The sequence below is a fragment of the Bombus fervidus genome, chromosome 2, assembly GCF_041682495.2.
Source record: "Bombus fervidus isolate BK054 chromosome 2, iyBomFerv1, whole genome shotgun sequence".
Taxonomy (NCBI): Eukaryota; Metazoa; Arthropoda; class Insecta; order Hymenoptera; family Apidae; genus Bombus; species Bombus fervidus.
The window spans coordinates 20,640,474-20,661,927 of record NC_091518.1 but is presented as its reverse complement, the minus strand read 5'-3'; the positions used below and the strand labels follow the sequence as shown (position 1 = coordinate 20,661,927).

At 38.3% G+C, this 21,454-nt stretch overlaps 1 protein-coding gene across 10 annotated transcripts in view; it reads right to left on the bottom strand.

Annotated features, from left to right (window-relative positions):
- Positions 1–21,454, bottom strand: part of Sls (sallimus) — a 255,332-nt gene that overhangs the window by 36,878 nt on the left and 197,000 nt on the right. For 6 of the 10 annotated variants that reach the window (XM_072020425.1, XM_072020351.1, XM_072020367.1 and 3 more), the window contains 13 exons: positions 20,616–21,075; positions 20,008–20,108; positions 19,823–19,920; positions 19,142–19,362; positions 18,314–18,388; positions 16,119–16,223; positions 15,486–15,674; positions 15,030–15,240; positions 14,873–14,942; positions 13,604–14,491; positions 13,095–13,161; positions 12,539–12,592; positions 163–9,096 (listed from right to left, as the gene is read on the bottom strand). The exons of 1 other annotated variant lie outside the window; for it this stretch is intronic. In XM_072020425.1, the coding sequence (XP_071876526.1) occupies positions 163–9,096; positions 12,539–12,592; positions 13,095–13,161; positions 13,604–14,491; positions 14,873–14,942; positions 15,030–15,240; positions 15,486–15,674; positions 16,119–16,223; positions 18,314–18,388; positions 19,142–19,362; positions 19,823–19,920; positions 20,008–20,108; positions 20,616–21,075 (11,473 nt within the window). Of the gene's footprint in view, positions 1–162; positions 9,097–11,400; positions 11,620–12,538; positions 12,593–12,693; positions 12,993–13,094; positions 13,162–13,603; positions 14,492–14,872; positions 14,943–15,029; positions 15,241–15,485; positions 15,675–16,118; positions 16,224–18,313; positions 18,389–19,141; positions 19,363–19,822; positions 19,921–20,007; positions 20,109–20,615; positions 21,076–21,454 lie in introns of those variants that run through there. 3 more of the 10 variants (XR_011802169.1, XM_072020395.1, XM_072020412.1) reach the window with 3 other exon arrangements.

Below are 21,454 nucleotides of genomic sequence, written 5' to 3'. Positions count from 1 at the left end.
TTGATCGTTCTTCCGCTTCGATCGAGCCTCCCCTATGATCTCTCAACAACCAAATCAATATAACCACTATTGTCAATGCGTCTTCTGGTCCAATCCTAATCGTCCACATGCTCGTCCGTCCCGTCGATGCCAATCGAATACCTTGATAACAATAATACTCACCCATAACGTGTTCCAGGTGTTCTGCCTCGATAGTAACGCTCGCTAACTTCGCGAAAGGTAATACAGACTCGGGCATTTCTGACTCAATCTCACCAGAGCTCAATGGCTCTGTTACGATCACACCTTGTTGAATTTCTTCTACACCTTTGGCTATCTTTTCCTCTGGTCTAGTTACTTTAAATTCACCAGCTGCATCAGCTGGCTGAATTTCAGTTTTCACAGCTACTTCGTGTTTAATCACATCAGGTTGAGCTGAAACTTCTTTAGCAATGCCTTTTATAACTTCTTTTGACTCTTGTTCCGTGGCCGTCACTTGAGTTATTTCGATACTCTCAGACACACGGAATGACATCTCTGCTGTAGCTGACTTAGCTGTTTTTTCTACGATAAACGTGTCTTCGCTTTCTTGGGTTATTGGCTGTATTTGTTCTATACTTTCGAATGGAATTTGTTCAGGAATTATTTGTTTGGTATCTGGTTTGGTAGTTTCTTGCAACTCTTTAGCTATAACCGATGTAATTACTTGGGATTTCTGAGCAACCTGGATACCTAGTAGACTAGGTTTGGCTGTTTGAGCTGTAGGTTCGTCAGGAGTTGGAAGACCCTGCTCTGCTTCACCAAACGCGACTTCTGATACTGATAAGGAAAGCAACTCTTCTAATTGAGGTTTTCCTTTTTGCTCTTCCGGTACTTTTGGTTTAAGAAGTTCTTGAGCACTGATCATAGTTAATATTTCTGAGGTCTCTGCGACTTCAATACTATCTAACTGTGGATGTGCCTTGCGTTCTTTAGGAGCTTCTGGAGCTGGTAATTCCTTCTCAGCTTCTGTTGATACCACTTCTGAAACAGTGAGGAAGCTGAGCTCTTCCACATCTGGTCTACCCTTCTGACTCTCAGGCTTATCCAATTTCTGCAACTCTTCGACATTCGTCACAGTTAAGACTTCGGTTTTCTCAGCTACCTCTCTGCCAGTCATCTGTGGCTGAGCAATTTTCTCACTCGGTTTTTCGGGAGATGGCAGAGTATCCTCCAATTCGCTAGACATTACCTGAGAAACTGTTATAGACGTAAGTTCGTCCAATCGTGGTTTTACTTTTTGTCCTTCAGGTAATATGTGCTTTTCTAATTCTTCTACATTCGTCACAGTAAGAATTTGACTAGTCTCGGCGACTTCTCTCCCCGTAAAAGCAGGCTTAGCAGTTGCTGCGCTAGGTGCTACTTGTTTCTCTAACGTCTCTTCGGTCTCGTGCGAGACAGTCTGAGAAACTGTAACAGAAGTCAGTTCTTCTACATTTGGTTTTCCTTTCTGTTGTTCCGGTGCATGCTCAGCTCTTAGTTCCTCCGCTGCCATCATAGTCAAAATTTGTGTGGTTTCTGCTACATCACGACCTAGTAAACTTGGCTGTGCCATTTTTTCTGTAGGCACTTCAGGACTAGGTAACAAGTCCTCCATCTCAGTAGAAACTGTCTGTGATATTGACAGAGACACAAATTCTTCCAAACCAGGAACTCCTTTCTGTTCTCCAGGCTTTTTATCTTCCGCCAATGTATCAACATTCGCCATAGTCAAAACTTCCATCGTCTGTGCCACGTCTCTGCCTATCATGCTTGGCTGTGCCTCTCTTTCAACTGGAATTTCCGGCGCAGGCAAAGCTTCCTCTGCTTCTTGAGAAACCACCTGTGAAACTGTCAAAGGAGCTAATTCTTCAACTTGCGGTTTTCCTTTTTGTTCTTCTGGTGCTTTGGGTGCTACAAGTTCTTCTACACTGGCAACAGTCAACACCTGCATAGTTTGTGCTACGTCTCTTCCTATTAGACTAGGCTGCGCTGTCTTCTCTTTTGGAACTTCCGCTGTTGGTAGTGCTTCCTCAGCTTCTTCAGATACAACATGAGAAATTGTAAGTGGAGTCAGTTCGTCCAATTTTGGTTTTCCTTTCTGTTCTTCAGGACGTTTCATTGCAAGATCTTCAGCTTCGGTTATGGTGGTCACTTGAGATGTTTCTGCAGCTTCTCGGCCTAGTATGTTGAACTCCGCCTTTTGATCTTTAGGCGTAAACTTGGTAGTGAATATGTCCTCCGTTTCGTTGGAAATTACTTCAGAAATCGTTACTGAAGACAATTCTTCTATTTCCATTTTACCTTGTTGTTCCTTCAATTGAGTTACTTTTTCGAATTCTTCAGTGGTTGCTCCAGTGACTATCTGCGTTACTTCAGGAACTTCTCTGCCAGTTAAACTAGGCTGAGCTTGCTGCCCTTTAGGTGCAACAGTTGCAGGCAAAATGTCTTCAATTTCATTAGAAACTACTTCAGTAACTGTAACAGTGGTAAGTCCTTCCATCTGAGGTTTTCCTTTTTGTTCTTCAGGTTTGAATTTCCCTTCAAACGTCTCTTCGCGTTCACCAGTCGTCGTCTCCATCTTAACAGCTGTCTCTATGACAGTCTGCGTCATCGTGGCTTGAGAAGATACTCGTTTCTCTTCGTGGATCTCTTGAGTACTCTGAATACTCTCCACTAACGATCCAACTACAGTTTCATGAAGACTGATATCTTGAGTGGCTGTAACTCCTTCTCTCTTGGGTGCTACATCAAAGACACTCTCTTTGTCTTCTGTAATAGTCTCCGAAATTTGAAGAGGCGTCATTTTCTGTATATCTATATCTGCTTTTTGAGTTTGAGGTTTGAACACACCTTCGAACGAACGTTCACTTTCTTCAACTATATTCTGACTCACAATGATACTTTCAAACGTGTCTTGTCCAGGAACAGCTACTTGAGGTTGTATGGTAATATCCTTTACTTTATCTGGCATATTAACTTGAGATTCAACGGTAGTGGTCTCGATAATATTACGTTCTGTGATGATTGTACTACTAGCTGTTTGAGCAGCTTCCAATTTCTTCTCCTTCAATAGAGACTCAACCTCAGCTGATGTCACTTCTGTCACAGATATTCCGTGACCTTCCTCAAACGTGGGCACTGCAATCGACGAAATTGTTTTTGGATATTTATCAAATATTCCTTCACTTTCTGCGCTTGGAATTTCTTCAATAATTATAGGTTCTAGAGCATCTTGTTTAGGATGAGCTTTAACCTCGCGTTTCTCTAAGGGCTGAACAGCACCAGTGCTCTGTTCGACAAATACCTGAGCCTTCTGCGCCACGTCCATTCCAACTTTCGTCAAAGTAACCTCTGCAGTGCTCTCTTCACGTTTCTGTATGGTCATAGTGTCTTCTTTATCCTGAGTGATTACATGAGAAACTGTGACACTCTTTCCTTCCACGAAGCTTACTTTCGCGCTATGTTCATCCAACTTCATCTTCTCCTCGAATATCGCACTATGTTCTTGCGGAACTGTTTCACTAATATCAACGCTCTCCAGCATAGTTTGAATAGAATGAGCTTCAAATGTCGTCGGTTTTGGTGCTTTGGGAAGATCTCCAAGTCCCTCTCTGAGATTTACTTCCATCTGTTCAGCGACTTCTTTGCCTTCCATCGCTGGTTTTGCTACTTCCTCGCGAGGTTTCTTCATGGCTGATAGTTTTACTTCACCATCTTGAGCTGTAGTTGCTTCTGTTATAGCAATAAACCTGTTCTCGTCTATTGTTACACGTGCACTAGTCTTCTGCATCGTTATTTCCTCAACCTTATCTACTTCTTTTTCTGCTAGGATTTGTTCCGTCATTTCGATTGTTTCGAATGGTTTCTGGCCTACTTGTGCTGTTGCTGTGATAGGTTTGACAATGTCCACATCTCCAGTACTTATCTGTGGAATAACCTCTGATCTTTCCGCCACTTCATGTCCGGATACGATAGCTGGCACTGCCGATCGTGTTTTCTCTTCTTGAACGGTTTTTAATATCTCTTCCTTATCAGCTGCGCTAACTTCAGTCACAGTAGTCACACGTTTACCTTCTTCGATAGAGACTTCTACCTTCTGAACTTCCGGCTTGAATTTTCCTTCGAAAATATTTTCTTGATCTTGAACGATATCTTGAGTGACTTGTAAACTTTGATATACTTCTTGACTGGGGAGTGCCTTTTTAGTATCTGGTTTCTCTACCTTCACTTCTGCTACTGAATCTTCAACAGAGATAGTAGTAGTTTCAGCAATTGCATGAGTGGTGTCTAATCCAACAGAAGCTGCATGTTTGGATGGTTGTTCTTCAGAAATATATAAAGATTCCTTGTCTGCAGGAGTTACTTGAGATACAGTCACGATCTTTCTACCTTCTTCAAGATCTACAACAGCTCTCTTATCTTCTGGTAATTGTCCTGGTATAAATTTGTCTTCACTTTCTTGAACAATAGTCTGAGACTCAATTAATGAAGTAAATGGAACATGTTCTGGCATTGCAGTAGCACCTGATGGTTTCTCCTCAACAAATTCGCCTGTGCTAAAATCTGCAACTTGTACAGTTGTTTCTGCGACTACGTGACCAGAAACCAAACTCTTCCCAGCTGTCTTCATCTCTGGAAGCTCTTTAGACTTATATTCTTCCTCTTTATCTTCCAAAACCACGGTTGACACCTGTATGCTCTGTTCTTCCACTAGAGACATGTCAGCCAGAGCTTGCAATGGCGCTTTATCCTTATTAAACAATCCTTCAGCTTCAGTTGGTTGTGTTTCTGAGCTAATTAAAGCTTCCAGAGGAATACTAGATGGCATTGCTGCGGCTGAAACTGGTTTTACCTCTTCCAATTTTCCAGCACTAGAATCTACAGTCACCTCTGTCTTCTCAGCGATAACGTGACCAGCAAACTGAACACTAGCCTGTTTTTCAGCCGGTTTCTCAGGAATTTTGAGAATATCTTCTTTATCAGCTGGAATTTCAGTAGTGGTAGTAGCACTGATGATTTCATTGATAGATATTTCTGCTTTGTTGGTGATTACAGGTTTGTCCATGAATTCTTTCTCAGTCTCAGACACAACCGTCTCAGTTTGAACGATGCTTTCGAATGGCAATCGTTCTTCTTTAGCTGCGACTGTGGTTGGTGCAGGCACAGTTAAGTCTCCAGAAACAGCAGCCGGATTGATCTCTGTCAGCTGAGCCACTTTATGAGCATCGAAACTAGGTACAGCTTGTTCACCATGGATCTCTAGCTTCTCGAAGTATTCCTTCTCCATATCTGAAGCAATGGTCTCAATTACCGTGATTCCTTCTTCTTCCTGGAATGAAATATCTACTACTTTTTTATCTGGTTGTACAAAGTCTTCCATAGGCTTTTCTAGATCACCAGCAGCCGTCTCAGAAGCAATTAAACTGTGGAAAGTAATATGATCTGTTGTAGCTGTTGCCGTAGGTGCCTCTTTGCGTTCAAATTCGCCCACATTATCTGTCGTAGTGGTCTCACTAGTCTGAGCGACAATATGTGTGGGGATATCGAAGCTAGCTGTCTTGATCTCTGGTTTCTCACTTTCTGGAAGCAGACTCTCTTTATCTTCGGTAGTAACTGCTGAAACAATTAAACCTTCTCCTGTCACAAATTCAAGATTCGCTTTCTTATCAGAGGGTTTAATCTCACTGAATGGTGCTTCTGTCTCTCTGGTCTGTACTTCTTCGGCAATTGCAGCTTCGATAGGTAATATCGTGGTTTTTGGTTTCATTTCTTGAACCGCTTCATGTGGTAGATCACTTAAGCTTGTGTCACTAAGGATTTCCAATTTGGATGCTACTCCTTGTGTGTCGATGTCTACGGTAGCTTCTACACCTTTAGGTTTTTCTTCTCGAGTGAATATTCCCTCTTTGTCTTCTGGATACGTTATACCTACCACGATACCTTGACCTTCTTCGAAAGTGACTTGAATGTTCTTAGTATCAGGTTTTATATCTTCTTGGAGAGGCGACTCTTTCTCAGAAATAGATATCTCTGTCTGTTCAACGACTTCCAATCCACTCTGTTGTTGACTAGCATGTTCTTCCTTTGTCTTGTCTTCTTTCAGAATATCTACATTGCTCGCAAGAACTGTCTCCTGTGACTCAGCAACCTCGTGTCCTCCAGTGATTCCTAAAGTAACCTTTCTTTCTTTTGGTATCTCTTCCACTTCCAACTTTTCTTCTTCCTGGACACTGGTTATCTCAGTGACTGTTAATTTCTCAGTCTTCATCTGAATTTCAATCTCAGCACTCTGAGTAGTTGGCAAAACATCTGCTTCTCTCGTTTTTTCTGTTTCAGCAATAGTTGTCTCTGTGATAACCAATTCTTCCAAAGCATCTCTTTGTGGAATAGCCTTTCCAGATTTAGGTGTGTCGATACTCATATCAGCGGTGCTTTGCTCCACTAAAGTTTCTGATTTTAATGCAACTGTGTGACCGGACACCAATGTCTGAGCAGTATAATCCTGTGGCTTCACGTCAGGACTATAAACATTCTCACGATCGTGGGGAATAACCTCCAAGACGGTTGGGCCAGGTCTGGGTTCAGTCAATTCCACAATTGCAGTCTTCTGGTCTGGTTGTACGTCAGTTTTATACAAATCTTCTTTCTCTGCTAACTGTTGCATGGCTACAGTTACGCTCTCTAGTGGAACATGTGATGGTTGAGCTACACCAGAAGCCGGCTTCTCTTCAGGCACGTATTCTCCAGTTGGTGAATGAGTTCTGACTTCTTCGAACACTGGTGCGACTTGTGTAGTAAATTCTGTGCTAGCATAAGCTCCCTTAATTTCAGATACTTGTGTATATTCAGCTTCTCTCTCGCTAGCGATTACCATAGTAGTATGAACGCCTTCTATTTCGTTCATTGTAACTTCAGCCGTCTTTGATTCGGGTGCTTTGTCTTTTTCAACAGGTGCTACGTCTTCTGCTGCAATTGTCTCTCGCACTACAGTCTCTTGTAATCCAATGGGTTCTATTTTAGCTATGCCAGAAGATGGAACTTCTTTCTTGATAACACCTACATTATCTTCTGGTTGAACCATCTCAACCTCTAACGAAACTACAGGATGAGTAGGTACTGTCTTGCCACGATGAGATTCTGGCATTTCGAAGATTTTAAGATCAGCTTCCTTTTCTATAGACGTAGTTTGGAACACTTCAACGCTTCTAATAGCGTCGTAACTAGTTTCTACTGTACGTTCTTCGGGTTTGACTATTTCATCCATTTTTGCTTCACGATCGTGAGTCATGGTTTCTTGGATCATCTTAGCTTCTGTCAACTGCACAGCCACGGTTCCACTTTCTTCCACGTATTTCAACTCTTCCTTGAAATCTGACGGGTAATCTGCTGTCTGGATTTCTGACACCATCACATGTTCTTCAGGTCTGATAGAAGTCTCTGCTAATACTTTCGTAGGTTTCTGATCTGGATGATAAATACCCTCAGACTCCTGAATAAGTGTACTCGTGATAGATCCAATTTCTAATGGAGATATTGACGTCTCTGCTGTCTTGGTAGTTGGTTTGTCTCCTGGTTGATACTCTTTCTCTTTCTCAGACGGGACAGTCTCCACTGTCACAGCTGATGTAATCTCGACTACATTTAAATCAGCAACAGCCTTCTTCATCTCTTCAATTGTCAAATGAGTCTCTGTGTCTTGCGTTTGAACCGTTGATACAGAAACTCCTTCCAACAGAGTTACATTTGGAGTAGCCTCGAATGTATCGGTTTTCCTCTCAGAAATAAACACTCCCTCACTTTCCTGAACAACATTCTGTTGGATAATTGCAGTTTCATTTCCATAAGATATTCCAATTTGTGCTTTCTGACTAGGTGGTAATCTACCTGGAACATATTCACCTTCCTTCTCAGGAGCGTGCATTTCTTCCGTGACTCGTTGACGTTGCGGAATGACAGTTTCTGTGGCGACTTCTGTAGGAACTACCAGTTCTGGGTAATACTTTCCTGGTTTATCTTCTGCTCGAACTTCTTCGACAACCAATGGTTCAACTGCTGTCACGTTTATTCTGGGTTTAGTTGGTACAGTCTTTAATGGTTCTAATTTGTCTTCTGACAATCCTTCTTGAACTTCATAGACCGATAAGCCTACTTGAGGTAGAATAGTGTCTTCTGCTTTGACTGTCAATGGCGACACAAAGTCTTCTGTTGGAGCTTCCTTTTGACTTACCATGGTTTCATACACCGTAGTAGCTTCTTGAAGAGTCACGCTAACGTCTGCAGTTCTACTGACTTCTTGTTTGTCTATAGTTAAAGTGGTTAGATTAGCATCGTTGGTCAAGGTCTCACTGACAATTAAACCTTCGGATGGAACGAAAGCTGGCGTTGCTTCGTAGGATGTAGGTTTGAACGTATCAGCAAATTCGCCAGTGGAAGCTTGAACTGTTGTTTCTGTCGTAGAATAAGGTTCTACCGGTGAAATAGACAAGGAAGCTTTACGTTCAATGGGCCTAATTTGAGTTATATCGTCGATTTCTTTTTCCTGAACGGGGACCAAGTGCTCGGTTAATGGGGTAATCGTGTCCATAGTTAATTTAGCTTTCTCTAATTCTGGTTTTCCAGGTGCTTGTTCAATAGTACGATCTAAAGGTATTACTTGATGTCTTTGGCTAGAAACGTTTAACATGATCGAAGGCATTGATTTATCTTTTGTCACTTCGAATTCCTCGATTTCTTCCAGCTCAACCTCGTCTTTTCCAATCGTTGGTCGTTTGGGTTTCAATTCTTTTCTCACTTTTTCTACTATTTCTTCTTCTTCTTCCTCTACAACCTGTTTCTCTAAATCATCGCGTTTCTTTTGTTTTTGAGCCACCCTGCCCTTCGAGTCTGTTTCAATAACGATCGTTTCGACTTCCTCCTCAATTTCTTCCACGTCCTTTTTCTTCTTCTTCTTCTTCTTTTCAGTCTCTTCGATCTCCTCGATTTCTACAACTTGAACCCCCTCGTCCCTATCTTCCTTTTTCTCCTCGATTTGTTCCTTTGGTTTTGTTACTTTTCGTTCGTGCAGTGTCGTGTATGCCTGCCGTGTGTCCTCGTATTCTGTGGAAAGTATGTCAGAATATTCGTGTCAATCATAAACGCGGACATGTTCGGTCTTTCTCTCACGTTAAGCCTTTCGCTCAGTTCGTTCGTTCGCACGCTCTCACTTTCCCGAGTTAGGCGACAAAATTTCATTCTCGTAATTTTTTTTACATTTGTTTGTTTTACTGTTTTGCAGACTTCATGCGACGAACCATAGAATATGCGGATGCTGCTTGCTCAGACAACGTGCTTCAATACGATACAGGAGTGAGACAAAACCTACATACGTATAGTGCACGGAGTTTGTGTGAAGGTAAGAGAAAATAAATCAAAAGAAAATAATACAAAGAGAAAGTAAAAGAAAAGGAAAAAATAAGAAAAATTGGAATATAGCGGATAGTGTGTGAACAGCGTAATCTATTTTACTCTACGCGGCTTCCAAAGGTATCGTATAGTTTTATTTCATTGTGCTCTTAGCGAGAATACGAAGCGCTGACCCTTTCAGGACGAGAATGTTAAAATATCAGAGGTACAAAGGAAAAATAGAAGTTTTCTCGATTTTGTCTATTTCGATGGAATATTTTCCAATTTTTTAGAGGTACTTTTAATATTTACAACAAACGGATTCAAATAAGATGAAACATTGAGATAGTAAAAGATACTTACTACAAACGTACGAGTTATCAATCTCAAGTATAATATAATAAATTAATTAAATATAATAAACTATGACACGTGTAATATTATAAGAATATTATAGACTAATTACGCATTCTTCGTAAATTTATAACACAGACAGAAGAGTTGGAAGTTTCTTTATCTCTTCATACAATGCCTTCAATAGATTTTGTAAATTATGTCATGGCGTTTCTTAACGAGGAAGCTATGAATATATTTACACCGACAACTATAATTTATTTACATTATAATGAGTAAGATATTTTGAAACGAGCTGACGCTATTTAGTATCACTAAAATATACGGATTAAAGAATGTTATTTAATTTTTCTGCTTACGTGCTCTTATACTGTATCGTATTGCGAATTATATATTGCAATAAATTATCGTTTCGACAACCGTTTTCATAAAATATAAGAATGTTATGTCTATATATTTATATCTCAATAGATATAAGCATACACAAACATTCATGTTCCCATCATTTTGAAAATGTATTAAGACTATCATATTACTTACAAAAATACTAAAAACTTCATCCATTATCCGCTTCCATTTTTCTCGTAAATTACATTTACAAGAAAATCGCTGGCAACTAACAGCGTAAACACATTGTATATAATTACTAGATAATTATTCTGTTGCAAAGTGTGTCATCCTGAATGGGTCACAGACAGTACACCGTACAGTAGGGCAGGTAGATAATGTTCGCGATGGAAACTACTCGATCGACACAGTGTCTTTTTGTAAAGTTTCTTAAAACGGTAGAGAATGGAATATTGTTTCAATGGTTGGAATTACGATGTCTCTGGAATGTTTGTTGCGGTATCTAAGAGTAGTGTGCGACGGATAGTGCTGCTTCGCAGGCAGCTGTGCTCATGCGTTGTTTAATAACAAGTGATGCGTGTGTAAATTTCGTGTAGTGGCAGTGGAAACAGATAGTATAGGCCGGCCAGAAGTCAAACCAACATTAACACAAAGAAAAAAAAAAAGAAAAAAGAAAGAGAACTACAAGAGACGCTTGTCTGTTACACATCGTGCTTGCTGCCGAAAATAAAATAAAGTGGAGAAATTAAAAAGAAAAGAAAAAGGAATAGAAGGTAAATCTTTTGTCTAATCGCTAATCATCTTGTATGTGGGACAACGTTGTTATACAGAAAGATTTATGTGAGTGTGTAACTTGAATGTGTAACAGTAACAAGTAAAAACAGCCAATTGCATTCTAACTAATGTTGCAAATATATACTACTACCAGTAAATATCTATTTACAAACGAATAATATAATACAATCTACTGATGTAGAAACTATGAAATATATACAGACATGAAAATTATTATTTCTCTAAATTTCCAATACATTGAAATGGAATGTTTGAGATGATTTTAACGTATTTCATAATATTCAAAGCATCGTACAGTATATAATTTTCATTGAGAATGTAATAATCGATTCATTGAAATCGACTATCTATCGACTTCAATGATCTCGTGATAATTTATTTCGCAGTTTCTCAAATGATATAAGAGGGCATGAAAAAGAACATAAATGAAACGTTAAACAGAAAAATGTGGCGGAAACGATGGATCCGTTGCCAAATGCAAATGAAATACATGAATTGAAGCGTAAATCAAAGTTTACTTACATCGAAACTGCGATTAGCAGAGCGAAGCTCAAAACGAGAAGCTTTTGGTGGTGGACGTGGTTTGGTGAAGCGGGTCAAAGATTTATATACTAATTTAGGTGATTATATTTAAGGGAATAGGAAGAATAGAATAATGAAGGGATACGGCGCGTGGAAAGCATAGCGGCATAAGCAGAATAATTTTACTGCTATTATTCGATCAAGTAAAGCTTCATGCATCTGAAAGAATAATAAAATATAATCATTACGTAAAGACCGTATCGTATGATTGATCACGCACGTGCTTTCTTTTCTCTCAATATCTTTTGGTCTACGGTACGTGGTATCGATTCTATTAGTCAGCGCAAGTGAGCTTTAAACATGAGATGAATCTTTTCTTTAGTAATTAAGATGATCTTCAAGCTTGTAGCGGAATGTTTCATGAAGAATTTGGTATCCGTTCAGAATTGCCACATTCCTTTGATTTAATTAATTCCCAACTAGCGTCAATGGATCGTAGATGATTCGTGACGAAGTTAATTTCGGACAATTCTATTTTTAAATTATGTTTCCTATCTTATACGATAAAGATTTTATCATCGTATTATGTAACACGAAGATATTAACTTAATTCAATTAAGATTACATATTAAATTAATATTACATACAGTAATAAAAAATCATTCGTTAATTGATCGAATTAAACAATTACCTAAAAATTAAACTAATGTTGTATGTAATAATATAAATTAAAAATGAATAATCTATTGTATTATGGTCACCTATGACCCAATAATACTAGTTGAAGATTACGATTCTATTACAGATAAAATTATATTTAGAAATCCTACATCTTCTTCATTGATCGTATTTAACATACTTGAAGTGAAATAGAAACATAAGAATAAATGTAAACTCAGGCTTAGAAAATTAGCTCTGCAAGGAACTCCTCAAGACAGTTTAAGATTCAAGAAAAGTACAGTTAAGAATTGAAAAAAGTAGAATTGGAATGTCGATGTGGTGTCGACTGTCCGGACACTGAAATCTTTGCGTCGAAGAAATGAGAAGTAAATAGTATTAATGATGCTGTCCATTCGTGAGTCGAATGGCGAATCGTACGAATGTATATCCCATGCACTGAGAACTCGTTGCTTCAAACCTTTTATGTCACGAATATCCTGCGCGCGGATGGCTTTTCTTTCGTCCCTCCTCTCTGCAATCAGAAAACCCATTCGTTTCTTTCGTGGGAGCTCTGGGAAAGGGAGATCAGTACGAAGAGCAAAACACTCGAAGAAAATGAAAAACACACAGGGATATTATGGCACATGGCAAAAGAATCACTTTTATTTGATATTTGAAATGTACAATACATGACGTACAAAAAAGTGTGACGAAGGAAATCTCTTTGTTATTGAATTATATACAAAAAGAAAAAAAATTGAATAAAACGCATGCTTACTCGAGCTTATATATATATATGTAGTCGTGAAGCCGCGGACTATATACAAATATTAAAAACGTAAGAAAAATGTACACTCATAAAGTGTATAGGCAGCCACGCAAGCACACACCAAAACGTAAGATGTTTAATGTATTAAGTAGAAAAAGACGATCTGCAACATCGTTTTGTAACATTGCATTGTTCGTAGTATATGAATATTTTTATGTCTCTTTTTTTTTCATATTTCAAACCTCACACCGTATTCTCCACTTACCCATGAAATGGACCTCCATTTTGTGGATCATATCTACTCGTTCCGTAACTCGTCCCTCCGTTTCAACCTGTGAAGAATTATTCTTACTATGTTTCCGGTTCGAATTTTATATAAATCTTATGATAATCTTATATAAATTGTCTTTTAGAAAACCTATGATATATAGCAGATATATCGATGATATGATACAAATAGACAGTAACTAAAAATTGAAGCAAAAGATAAAAAATTACTATGGAAAGAATACTCGACTTTTTGATCATTCTACTTCATATTTCTAACCTTGCTCCAATTCTCGAATTTAAGAAAATACTACGACTCAAGACTGAAACTCGAAATTGAATGCAACAAATCAAATTCGAAAATAATACATATTAATTAATAATTCTTTTCATCCAAATGTTTTTCTCAAATTTCAATAAGTTTTTTAATACAGACAAATACGATTGAATCAAGAATAACTGGAAGCGCATAGCAGGGCTAGAAAGAAGTAGAAAATCAATCCTTACTTCCGTAGCTTCTGTAACCTCCCAAGCACGCGGCCGGAAGTCCTCCGGAGCGAAGTGCGTGAGCACTTCCTCCACGGTAACGTGTTGCAGCTCGATCATCCTCATAAAAGCACGGAAGCCAACGGTAGCGGCCACTACGCTTTCGTCGGTGGTCGTTTCCTCCGTCAGAACCTGCGTGATCAATGGACCATGACCTTCTCGTTCCACTAATTGAACCAGCGCATTCTGAGCCTCGGGGGTTTTCAACGCAGGGAAATTGTCCGTCCTGTACAGACTCTCGTTTATCTCGTTCACGGAGACACCTTGGCGCACCAAGAAGCCGATAGTAGCCAATTCTCGAAGAGGAGCTTCGCCAGGTCCAAATTCTTTCGCGTGAAGCATCTCCATAATTTCCTCCACCTCTCTCGCGATATTCTCTCTTTGTCTTTCTACGATTTCCTCGATCGTCACTTCTTCTTTCACCTTCACCTTGTCTTTCTTCTTCTTTTTCGGTTTTTCCTCCGTGATTACCTCTCTGGGCTTCTCTTCGAATATTTCTTCTTCGGTTACCACTGTTTTCTTTGCTTTTCGTTGTTTGGCCTCGATTCGTTTCATCTCTTGAACACCAGCTTCAGTGTGCACCTCTGACACAGAAACGGTTTGCAGGGTTTCCGACGTGATTTCAGCGCGATCGACCACCGATTCCACTGTGAAATCTCGCGCTATGTCTTCCGTGGCCACTTCTGAGACGACGACTACACCTTCGCGCTCCTCCACCACCCGTTTTGCACGTTCCTCAGGCTTTGGTACCATTTCGCGTGCCTTCTGATCGTCGATCTTCTTCAGCGACGCGGTTGCTTCCGTCACTAGCGGCTCTTGGATCGGCACCACTTTCTTCGCTCGTGATATCTATGAAATGGAACGTTAACGTTTAATGTATGAGCATTAAATGAACGAATAAAGAATCTTGTAGAGGTTGGTTTTATGGTTTGGAATTTTATGAAATAAATTTATCCTTTACTAACATTTCAGTTGACTATGGAGCACAATAATTAATGGCAGCTGTTCATATTATTTATAGTGATATAATGCATTTAATATCGACATTATGTAATTCTAATTGTCATTTGATATATTCTTGGATTATAATTTTTTGATCTCTTTTATCTGAATTAAGATCGTACTTGCTAAATTATTGAAATTTAAGTGCAATTCCATTAGGCGTAAATTGTTTACAAATTTTGTATACCATCTAACGTAATTGTATATATATTTAATTGTTTTATTTACCTCTGTTGGTTGTTCTTCAATAATCTCTGTCGTTTCGAGTACCTGAGTCTCTTCGACGTCGACAATTTTCCTAAATGTAAAATTTCCATTATAATTATATCTCTTTATATATAAAACGTTTATTACTAACATATATTTAACTACTAATTCTACTGACTTTTCCTCTGGTTGTTCTTTAGGAACCAGCTTCTCTTTGCGCACTTCCTTCTTGTCTATCTTCACACGTTCGGTTTTCACCTTCTCCTTCGTCTCTTTAGCCTTCTTCAGCTCTGGCTTCTTCTTTTTCGGTTTCTCCTTAGGTTTGACTTCAGTCACCTGTTCTTCGACCACCTCTTCTTCGTCAAAGAATGCTGTCTTACCCGTTACATCTGAAGGAAGAATTCGTACGATATCCCATTTTTAATTAATTATATACAAATTTTAATGTAGTTAATTTTCAATTAACGGTATAAAATTATCATTAACTTTATATATTCATGCGCTACCACCTTTAAAATTCCTTATAAATTTTCCTTCAATTTTCTCACAATATTATTTAAATGACATACAAGTTTTTAATATTTAAACGTGAATAACATGTGTATAGTTTGGTAGATTTAAAAAAAAATGGTACCTGTTACGCGTAGTTTAGCTTTCGTCGTTGCCAAACCTATCTCACTGGTAGCTTTGCACACATAAGTAGCATCGTCTTCTTCGGTCGCGTGTTTAATCGTTAGCGATGTCTTTTTCTCTTCATCGGAGATACGAACTTTCACGTTCTGGGTATTGGAGACCAACTTGTCATTCTTGTACCATACAACGTCTAAAAATGAAAATATAATGAAATCGAATTCATAAAATGCGTACAAATTAATATTCTATCGAATCAATGTGTAAATTTATATTTATTTTTAGCTGTAACAATAACATTAAAAAATAGCGAATTTCAATTTATTCCACTTTACTTCAATCTTAATAGTAACATTTTAATTTTAAATGATTTGTACAATTTGTGAACTGATCTGATATGAGCATGTAAAATCTAACAACAATTAAACGATGCAATTTTATATGTTTTTTAAAACATATTTCTTCGTATTGGTATACGAGCTATTCAGAACTCAAATTGATCAACTTTGTTTTTTTAAAATTTCTTAATTTTAGTATCGAAGCAACTAGCATTTCAAAACAGATTGTCCTTGATGATAGTCTTCTGCATGGCTCATATACTAATTATTTGTGATAATTATTAAAAGTTGTAAAATACCTGGAGCAGGATTGCCAGAGTATATGCATTCGAACACTGCGGTTTCACCTTCCCTCGCATAAACGTCGGTTATCTCTTGGATGAATCGTGGTACAGATTGCGTGGCTAAAATCAGGACACGTAAATTGTGATAACTATTCAATAGGAAAAAGAGAAAAGCCTACGAAACAAAAATCTTTAATAAACGGTTTACCTGATCTCTTGATTGGTGATTGTGCGACTAGCGTGACCCCGATGTCAGTAATCTGGTTAGCCGAACGAGAAAAGAACAAAACACTCGTACACAAAGAAAATCCATGCGAAACAACAATTTTATAAAAAGCATAAGAAATAATTAATCTTATTATACAAGGCGATTCGTGCAACTCAAACGAGTCATATCTCTTTGTTGATTAAAATTCAAGGAAAATATTAGAAGAAAAAGAAGATATTAAAGTTTCGATATTAAAGGTAAAACACCTTTTAACTTGGAGTTTTAAACTGATCAATTTCGGGCCGCGTTATCTTAATATATTTTTATGTAGAATTTTTTTTATACAAATGATCGCACCTGTGCAAAAAAATTTATATCTTCTCAAAAAAGTAGTGCAAATCTCTTGAAATGATTCATCTTTTTCCTCGAGTATTTTCTTCTAATTTTAATAAAAAAAAATGACTATTGACTTGTTTCAATTGTTACGTAAATCAGCCTGTACCTATATTGTTAGTAATTCGATCAACAAGAATACCTGACATGGTGCCTCTTTCATCCTCACTATGATGTTCACTGCATGAAACCTCGGACGTCGACATGTTTCCAGCTAATCCAAGGTTTCCACTGCATTGACTCTCCAGCAACAAAAATTCTTGCAACTCTTCTTGACTATCTGCTGTATGCAATTGTTGAAAAGCTTCCAAATCAATTTCTCTCGGTTCCAAAGGATACATCTTTGGATCCATCATCAAGTTGCCAAAACGACGTTCCTTCGACCACCTTGCTACTGGAATTCTAGATTTCGGATAGGTATGATATTTCCTCGCGTGGTCATATTCCAACGTAGCTTCCATCATTTTTCCAGCGCCATAATGCTCGGTAGCGAATTTATTTTGCCCACTTCCGGTCGAAGCTTCGCTGTTCTCCTCGATAGGCGACAGATAGACGCCAGTTTCCGGTACGTTCAAATGTTCAGAGTGAACGTGGCTCCTTTTCTCAGTTCTCGGAGGTGGAAACTCGTCGAAATCCAATACGATCTTCTTTTTCCTTTGCGTTCTTAATGATTCCATTTTAGACTCGTCTTTCTCTACCGATATCTTACCGATGTTCTGCGTGGTTTTATTTATTGTTTCGTCATTACTAGTCGTATCAAAAGCACGCGTTTCATCTTTCAATTTAACACTTTTGCTCAATTTTACCGCAACTAATTTATCGGCGGATTTTATTGGTTTTGATTTTTCCAGTCTCGTAGGCGAAGGAGAGTTCGATTTACCTGTTGCTTTCCTCAGCTTCTCGCTCGACGTGGATTCGTTGATCTTTGAACACTTTGCTCGAACCGGAGACGGAGATCTAGCTTTCACGGTCGTCACGATCGTTCCCCTTATTGGCGAGGTCGACTTTTCCAACGTCAAAGGCTTCGACAATTTCACCTTCTGCATATTAGAAGATTTACTCGTGCTACTTCCATCTCGTCTACTTTTCATTGAAACAGTCGTCGAAAGCGATTTCGTCTCCGTGCTCCTTTTCGTCACGGTTTTCTCCTCCAAACTCTCCGATTTCTTTTTTTTCACCACTTTACTTAACCTTTCACCTTTCATCTTCTTATCCATACTTTTTTGTTCGTATCTAATCTCGTATTTGTCATTAGATTTAGATTCAGAACTATTTTCGACATTTTGATCCACGATCGTTCCTTTCTGAGTGATATCCATCTCCCAAGAATATTTCGTGCTAGTAATCTCTTGTTCGATCTCTGTGGAGTCGGAGAATCTTCTGGACAAGAAGAATCCTTTCGGAGAAGAATCTTCCTCCTCGAAACACCTCTTACCTTCGTCGTCGATGTTCATTAAAGTTCTTGTGGAAGAGAATTCGCTGATCATCGTCGAGCTATCTCTCTGAGAACCTTCGTCCCTAATGGCACGATCGTCCAGGCTATCCGTCGAAAAGCTGCACTCCGCTTCACTCAGCATGCAATCGATCGCCTGTGACTGACGACTCTTACCTCTCAGAGCTTCTTGCATCTCCTCCATTTCGGCCACCCATGATGGTTTCCTGTACTCCTTTGTTCCGAGGATTCCTAACAAATCGACGGATTATTAGCGATGTATTCGCATCTTCGACCCTTTCAGTCCCATCTTCCAAGCGACGTGATAATTCTTTTTAAGCCTTCGTATTTTAGATCAAAGCAGTCTTTTCCGCTTCTTGGCTTTCGAATCATTTCGTGAAACTATTTGGAACCTTTTTAATTGGAAAATCTGAACGCGAGAATTTTGAAAAGCATGCGTTGCAATTTGTAATTTTCAGAAGTTCGAAAATTTCGGCATTTTTGGAAATTTAGAGATTTGATAATTTAGACGTTTAGAAGTTTAAAAGATTTGGTGATTTAGAAATTCGTAAGTTTAGAGATTTCAGGATCTTAAGTGTTTGAAAGTACATATTTTTTTGTTCTCTGCGATCGTAAAGTTTGGAAATTTTGCTACAAGAGTTGTTTAAGTTAATCTGCGGATTAATCCTAAATTAGGAATTTTATGATGATTTTCACATAAAAATTCGAGAGCCAATGGATGGAACTCAAAGGGTCCGAGTAGCTGGCAGAACGCTAAATGAAAGAATATAAAAAAAGTGTATAAAAGTGATAGGATGTGCGTGTTCAGTGTGAGTTTTGAGACATAATATTTATGAGGGAGATATAGGGAGAGCATTGGGAGATTTTCGCTGATGAATCCAATCGAAGAAGAGCGTAGCTGAAAAGAACTCGTATCAAGCAGATTAGCGAAGCTTCTACAACTTTCGAAAATTGCTTCTTCGTTCGGCATGAACGAATCGTTACCTTCTACAGACAGGTACGTCATCGTGGTCGATACACCGAGTGGATTGTGTACTTCGAACACAATCTCACCCGTGTCGTCGGGATATGTTTCGGCTATCGTCAGTATCGACGTGCCATCGTCGAATTCCTCGATTTGGAATTCTTCGGACGGCATGATCTCCTGGCCTTGCTTGTACCATTTTCCTTCTGGTTTCGGTTTTCCCTTGACCTTCACTTCCAGTCTATGAAAAATAGAACATAAATAAAAATTGATAAAAGTGATCGAAAATAGCTAGATTTGATTTAATAAAATTCTTAGCTTTATCCATAAGAAATTATCGATGGTATTAGTATAATTATTAGATATATTGGATAGATTAAATTAATTATTAATGTGTAGTCGAAAGAATCAGCTTTGTTTGACTCGAGAGTAACATCCTACTTATTGGATTGGTAACTAAGTGATTGCGGATTTTATTACTATGGTGGTAATGACAAAATTACAAATGACAATGACAAATAACAAAATTAATTGCCAACCCAATAGATATAGAGTAAAATACAACTGGATTTCTTTGATTCTCAAGTGCAGGTATAAAAATTCTACCGATTTTGTTTTCGTAAAAATATATACGATTATTTTCCATGGGTTCACATTCGCGTGAAAGTTTTCCCAATTGTATGTAACATCATCTTTCTTACCTGGTTAACTCTCCGACTTTGGTAGGAATTAACTGAGGAAGTTTCTTTATTATCTCCGGTGCAGATTCCTCTGTGTCCGTGTCGAACAAGGGAGTTTCCTAAAAAAAAAAAAAGAATTAAATTGAAAAATTATACGTATTTATAGAAAAATCGAAGTTTATGCAAGCTGAGTTTTCTGTTGGTACCTTGGGAGATAAGAGATCCTCTTCCGAACCACTCTGCCCTGTAGTAAGAGACGTCGCAACGATCGAGGATGCAATCTCCGAATCTGGTACGTACTCGTATGCTGCGAAGGGAAAAATATTATTATAAAAATGGGATTATGGTTTTCTAAAATGTACATTTCATAAAACATTTCATTTCCATATTCTTGTAATACTACCTTTAATATCAAATTTAAATAGTATTATTCTTATTAATTTATATTATTTCTTTTTATATCATTATATTTGATATTATCTTACAATCTGCTGTGAAAAATTTTCTCACCACACGTTTCGTACCAAATTTAAATAAACGCTTCATTCGTTCCATCATAATAATTCAATATACAATAAAATCTCATCACTCATAATTTTATTATTCGACGCATTAACTATTATCAGATTATTTTCAAATTGTTACTTTTAGTATTACCATTAAGTTTATATTCCTACATATTATTTTGTCTTTACAAAACTGCCCCATAAATTTCCCCTAAATTTTCTCAAAATCTTATTCATCATCTCGAATTTAATCATCTCTATTATTATCTACAAACAACGATAATTAAATACACGTTAAAATTAATTACCTTCCACGATAAGCGACGTCATGCAAACGGCCTCGCCAACAGGATTCACGGCACGACAAGTGTATTCTCCGGCATCTTCAGGGAATACTTCGGTTATGGCCAAACTGCACACACCTTCCGTATCTTGTATAATGGTAATCTCTTTGCCCTCTTTGATAGGTTTGTTGTCGTGGTACCATTCCACTTTAGGCGTAGGTTTCCCTTGGACGATGCACGTCAGGTTTGCGCTTTCACCGTCCATGACCCTGACCGGTGACAATCGTTTAACAAACGTCGGTGAAACAAGCTCAACGGTTTCTTCCCATGGTGTCTCCAACATATTTATCGTCGCTGTGCAGGTAACTGATCCGCCAACGTTTTCGGCGCGACAGGTGTACGTGCCCGCGAACTCGGGCTTGATCTCCTTGATCATGAGGATCGATCTGTTCTCTTGCGTCACAATCCTTACCTGTGGCGTGGACTGTAATAGAAATTCACAAATTATTTTGCTCGTAATTCTCAAGAGTCTCTGGTATTGTTAATTTCGAGTGTAGATATTTCAAATCTTTAAACAGAAATTGTTTATTATTTGCGATGTTTGAGGATTTCTCCTATGATTAAATTTCGACGAGGATATTTTAGAATTCTAAATGCAAATTGTCCCTTATTCGATGACTTTTAATAGTTTCTGTTCGATTTTCGATGCAAACATTCTTCTGAGGATTCCAAGTGCAAACTGTCTTTTATTTGTGATTTTCAAACGTTCTCGTCGTGGAGATTTAACTTTAAGTGCAAACGTTTGTAATTCTCGATAGAGATCATCGTTTATTTGTAATTTTTTTTAGAATTTTTCTTACAAC